General features: G+C 39.2%; 1 protein-coding gene across 1 annotated transcript in view; it reads right to left on the bottom strand.

Annotated features, from left to right (window-relative positions):
• Positions 1-5,615, bottom strand: part of SV2C (synaptic vesicle glycoprotein 2C) — a 219,922-nt gene extending 214,307 nt beyond the window's left edge. Inside the window, exon 1 of the mRNA XM_036747087.1 lies at positions 5,036-5,615. Coding sequence (XP_036602982.1) covers positions 5,036-5,615 — 580 coding nt within the window. The remainder of the gene's footprint in view (positions 1-5,035) is intronic.
• Positions 5,616-6,000: the final 385 nt, after the last annotated feature.

Consider the following 6,000-nt stretch of genomic DNA (forward strand, 5'->3'; position numbering starts at 1 on the left):
TCAATTAACCTATCTCAGGCTCCACTTCCTCATCTGTAATGGAACCATATGTTTTACAATACATCTAGCACAGTATTTTGTCCACAGTTGGTGCTCAATAAATGTTTGTTGATTGAATCTATGAATTAATTCAAAAGGAAAGTACTTTGGAAATGTTTTCCACATTATCTACAGTACTATATACACACAAACACATGCATATACGTATAAAAATTAGTGTTTGGTTTATTTGCTTTGTTGATTGTCTAGACCTAAGAAAGTTAAGGAGAAAATATTAATAATGAAGATTAAACTTTAAAATGTGTTGTGTACATTTTGATTTTTCAGAGAGCTAGATGTTAATACATCTATAGTACTATATATACGCAAATATTATCTATAGTATTAAATATACATAAACTCACATAATATACATATGTATTCTGTGTATGTGTGTGTATGAGTTGGTGTGTATTTATTGCTGTAGATAATATTTGTGTGCATAGATGCGGCAATACTTAGGCTCAGTAGGATTAAGAATTTGGAGTCAGATCATGAGTCTGAATTTTGACTGCCACATCCCACCTGTGTGGTTTTAAGCCATATTACTTCTCTGGGCCTCTGTTTTCTCGTTTGTAAAAGGTGGTAACCGGACTAGATGACTCTTAATGTTACGTCCATCTCTATAGCAATGATTCTATGAACTTCTTTTGTTAGAAGGCTAAATTCCAGCATCAGGTTCTAGTCAGAAACTGGCTCCCCCTTGCTTGATAGAAGGCAGGTTTTCTGGAACTCTTGGAGTTAGGATTGTTAGAGAGCCAAACCCCTGAGGAGGAACTCTCACCTTCCAGAAGTAGGAGTTGGGGAACTCTCACCATTCAGAACATATTGCTCCCTTCTCCATAGTTGAGAGGATATGTGCCATTTATAATGTCTCTTCAAGTTTGGGCCAAGGTGTTCTGCCTTGGTTATTGCCTTCTCTATGGCCAAAAGGCTACCATCTTTGGTGCACATGACCACATGGTTCCCCTTTATACGTCTACTATGTGGTGAAGATATGTGGCTCCCATATGCCTTGTTCCAAACAATCATTAAAGGCTTCTGGAGGTGAGCTCCCTAGGACTTCAATCTGATCCTACTCAGCCAAAAAGTGAAAGAACAAAAGGGAAAAGAGCTTGTCATCTCCCCTTGTAAGACAGCGCAATGGAGTGGTTTCTCTCAACAGTCTGTCCCCCAACAGTGTAAGCCAGACAATAAATCTCAGGGGCAGCCCCCATCAGTGAAACCTGTACTTTAGAAGGTGCCCAGCATGAGAAAATATAATCGGACAACCCTCCTCCAAAGGCTCCCATGTTATACATTCCTCAGATGGCTCAATGAACTTTCCTAATATAATATTTGTATGTATGTATACACACATGCCAGTAATAGAGCATAATATGCAAGAACCATAAATACGTTGCTTACATACAAGATTAACATTTTCACACACATACGCTCAACGGCCTTTAAGAACGTTGCTAAAAATACACTTTTTATAGAGACTGGGTAGCCCTATCTTGTCCAGACTGATAATGTAGCAGCTGCTCATGGACTCAATCCAACTGCTTTAACCTGCTCTGTTTCTGACCTTGACCAGTTTGCCCCCTTTAGTCAGAATGGTGGTCCACTGACCTTAGGAGCTCACCATACTGGTATTGGACCCAGTAAGGCACCCAATTGGCTTAGCATACTGCATGTCAGAACTCCTGAGCTCAATCAATCAGCCTTAGCCTCTCAAGTAGCAGGGATTCCAAGTGTACACCACTTTGCCCAGATAAAAATACACGCCTTGAGTTTATGGCACTGATATGTAACACACACAACTGTTATAAAGTTCCTGGAATTATTTCTCTCTCTTCCTCCATATATATGTGTGTGTGTATTGTGTATATGTGTATATGTATGTGTATATACGTATATGCATGTATATATGTATGTATATGTAATATATATTCTATAGATATATACAGATTATATGTGTATGTGTTTTTGTGAGTATGTTTATGTACATATACATATGCATACAGTTACAGTTATACACAGTATGTATATGTGTGTACATGTATATATATGTATATATACGCATACACACACATACTTCATTGGTACAGAGAACTTTTGGGGAGGGTAACTCTCTCTTCCACCTCTTCTGATTCAGACTGACACCTGTTTTGTAACTTCTATTTTGAAAGAGTGTCTAGTGCAATGAGAATTTGAGTGACTTGCCCAGAGTCACATATCCAGTATGTATCAGACGTTGACTAAAATCCAAGTCTTTCTGGTTGTGAGATGGCTCATCTCTCTATCTGTTATGTCACATTGCCTCATATATTTTAAATATGTACTTGTCCAAAATTAAGGCCACCAGTCCAGTCTAGGAATTAAGGTACAGAAATACTGTTATACTGATTGCTAAGCTTATAACTGACTTTATTAATTGCACAAAAGTACCCCTGAACACTCAAATAAAAAGGACATATGGAGACATGCACTTACATAACCCCACCCCACTTTAATTTCTGACCTTAGTCTGCCTCTGTGGAATTGAAACCGCATATTGTTCCATAGCCCTATTTGGAGCCAGGAACTATGCAGTCTTGTCACAAGGTAGTCAGAAAGAGGCTGGTACTCTGGACCACCAAGTCACCAGTCTGGCATAAAGATATTTCAGGGTTTGCACAAATGTACTGTTTATATTCAAGCCAGAAAAAGGTACATTCTGGTTAATGGTGTCTCTGTCATTGTGTGTCTCTACCTTGTGGTTCTACCAGTCATCTATCACTGCTGACCTGATAGAGAAATAGTCAAGCCTAGCCAGGATACTCCAAAATTCTAATAAGGATTGAAATGAATTTGAAAAATGACTAGAGAGAATATACATACAATATAATGTATTATCCTGTTCTAGTAGGAACAACATTTCCTAGGGCCCTACCATGTGAGCTGAGATAGCTCTTTCTGGGATCCTACCTCATGCAAGCTAGGCTTAGTTCTCCTTAAAAAGTATTGAAACTGTCCTCAAGACTTAATTGGTCCAAAGGGACTTGAGCCATTGATTCAGCTTCCTGGTTGATGAAAGGTATAAAAGTGACCAACCCAGGAGAAGTCAGTGACCCTCAGACTTGGCAAGAGAGTCATCACATTCTTCCCTGCTGACCAGACTAATTTCTATAGGGAGATGAGGGAGGCCACCTCTATTGGAACAGGTGCTTTATCTTTGCTGAGTGCCTAATCTGTTGCCAAGGCTTATTGATTTTATCTTTGTAATATCTTTCATATATGTCTCCCTTCTCTCTCCCAATACTACTTTCACCTTGGTGTAGGCTCTCATCACCACGTGCCTGGACTATTGCAACAGCCTTCTGGTGGGTCTTCCAGGCACAAATAACTCCCCTCTCCAGTCTATCTTTCATTCACATGTCAAAGTGATCTTCCTAAAGCGCAGGACTGATCATGAGAAACTCTAATGGCTTCCTATTACCTCCTGGATGAAATATAAAATCTTCTGTTCAGCATTCAAAGTCATTTATAACCTCTTGCCTACCCAATCTTTCCAGTCCTCTTACGCCTTACACCTTTTACACTTCCTGGTACTCTGCAATCCAATGACAACACCCTCCTTGCAAGAAACCACATCTCCCAACTCCAGGCACTTTTTCTGACTGTCCCCCATGCCTGGAATGCTCCTCCTCCTCATCTCTGTCTCTTGGTTTCTCTGGTTTCCTTCAAGACTCAGCTACATTCTTCCCTTCTGCATGAAGTCTTTCCCAAACACTTTCAATTCTAGTGTCTTCCCTCTCCTGAATGATTTCAGATTCATCCTGCATGTAGCTTGTTTGTACGTTGCAGTTTGCATGTTGTCTCCCTCATTAGATTGTGAGAGTCTTGAGAGCGGGGACTTTTACCTTTCTTTGTATCCCCAGCACTTAGCACAGTGCCTGGCCTGTGATTAATTGACTAACTATTCTTTCTATGACATGATTAAGTAAGTCTCCTTTCGTTAACTGTTACATGATCTACAGATGTCTCATTTTATTCAAATCTTGAACCTGAATTCCCAGACTGGCCTAAGTAAGGTATGCTCTACAACACCTATTTAGGAACAAAAGTGAAATCTTTAAGAGAATTTTTTTAAACTAAAGAAATAAGAGATTATGAGGGGAATAAAACCATATAGTCATGTGGTCAATGCTGAAAGTTGCAGAATCTCAGAGATACTGAACAATTTGCTTATTATAACATGCAAATTAAATATAGTATTTGAAAATCAGATTTGATTCACCTGCTTGGTAATTATTTGTCTTTCTGGAGAAAAAAAATCCTACCATATTATTTTCATATAGTAATTATGCCCTCTCATTGTTGGTGAAGAAAAAAAATCCAAGTATTATAATAATATATATAAAAAAATATTGCTCCAAATCAAGGATTCTTAACCTTTTTTTTTCACAGACCCTTTCCTCAGTAGAGGGAAGCCTATTACAATGGTATGCACAAAACAGCTCTTACAGCTCAAAGATGATTGTTAATATTCCATGTAAGCAAACATTACAAATCAGGACTTGCTTTATTGTTTTGTCGATTGTTGAGACTTAAGAAAGTGATGGAGAAAATGTTAATAATGCAAATTAAATGTGTCCTGTGTACATTTTGGGGGGCAGAAAGCTGGTTGTTAAACATTTATTAGCATACCTATAGACCACTTCTCAGAATAATGTTTTTAAATGTATTTTGTTTTTTAAAACCCTCTGGGATCACAAAGGAAACTGATCATATTGAAATGCAGTTACCAAAATATTTTTTTAAAAGTTCATGGATCCCACTTAAAGTACGCCCACTCTAAATGCATATTCCTTCTATATATTATGTGTGTGTATGTATATATATGTTATATATATATGTTTTATATATATATATATATGTATACACACACAGAGATTCAATTAAAAGAATTAGTGTCACTAGATTAATAACCATGGTCACCAAAATAAATTTAAATATAGCCTTGTCTCACCTAGCCATCCAGATCCAGAATTTGGTATGCACATGTCTGTCTCAGCACTTGGCAGTACGAAGCCCACCACAAACACTTCCACGCCATCTGCCATGAGCGCCATCCCCAGGACAAAGAAAAGGGCCCACTGAAAACGTCCATGACCACATTCTTGAATGATTAGCTCATACTGCTGGGCTAATTCTTCCTCATCAGCTTTTCTTTCGGATTCCAATTCAGTCCGGTCCTTGTACTCCTCACCTTTGGGCTGCCCTATAGACACGATGCTGTCTTTCCCTTGGTTTAGGTTGGGAATGCCCTGATATTCGCCTTCATAAATTTCATCATCTTCATCATGGCCTTCTGTTGCTTCACTTGACCCTTCATCATCGTTGGCTTCCCCATCATAGGTTTCTCCTGCTGGATAATAATCATCATCGTCTTCTTCATCTTGGAATCGGCTATAGGACCTCTGTGTGTAGCCGTCCTGGGCCCGGTCCACTGCTTGATTCACCTTTTTCACAGTTTGTTTCTTCACCTCCTTGGCAATGTCCTTAGCCCCTTTCACTAAGGATGTCCTATCCCTGCTGGAGTCTTCCATCTTCTGGTGACCTGTGGCAGGTAAGAAGATGTAGACTGATCGTGGAACACAATCTGGCCCAGGCCTGATGTCAGTTGGGGTGTACAGAAAGCATGGTCCCCTTTAGGTTCAAAAACAAAACTGCAAGAGAAGAATAATCAAGAGAAAACATAATTATTATTCTTTTATATGTCTACTGTTCCTGAACATGGATGCCCCAACCCTCCCATCTGCCCTTTGGAAGCTCTGGAATTCACACATTGATTGCACTGTGGCTTCTCCCTCTGGTTTGATGACTCTTTCTATTTAAGGAGGTTATCCAGGCTGACCATGTTTCATCCCTCTCTTACTCTATCATGCCACTCCCTGCATGTCTCCCTTTCACCACCCCTTTTCTGCTTCCTTT

The sequence above is a fragment of the Trichosurus vulpecula genome, chromosome 1, assembly GCF_011100635.1.
Source record: "Trichosurus vulpecula isolate mTriVul1 chromosome 1, mTriVul1.pri, whole genome shotgun sequence".
NCBI classification, from domain to species: Eukaryota; Metazoa; Chordata; class Mammalia; order Diprotodontia; family Phalangeridae; genus Trichosurus; species Trichosurus vulpecula.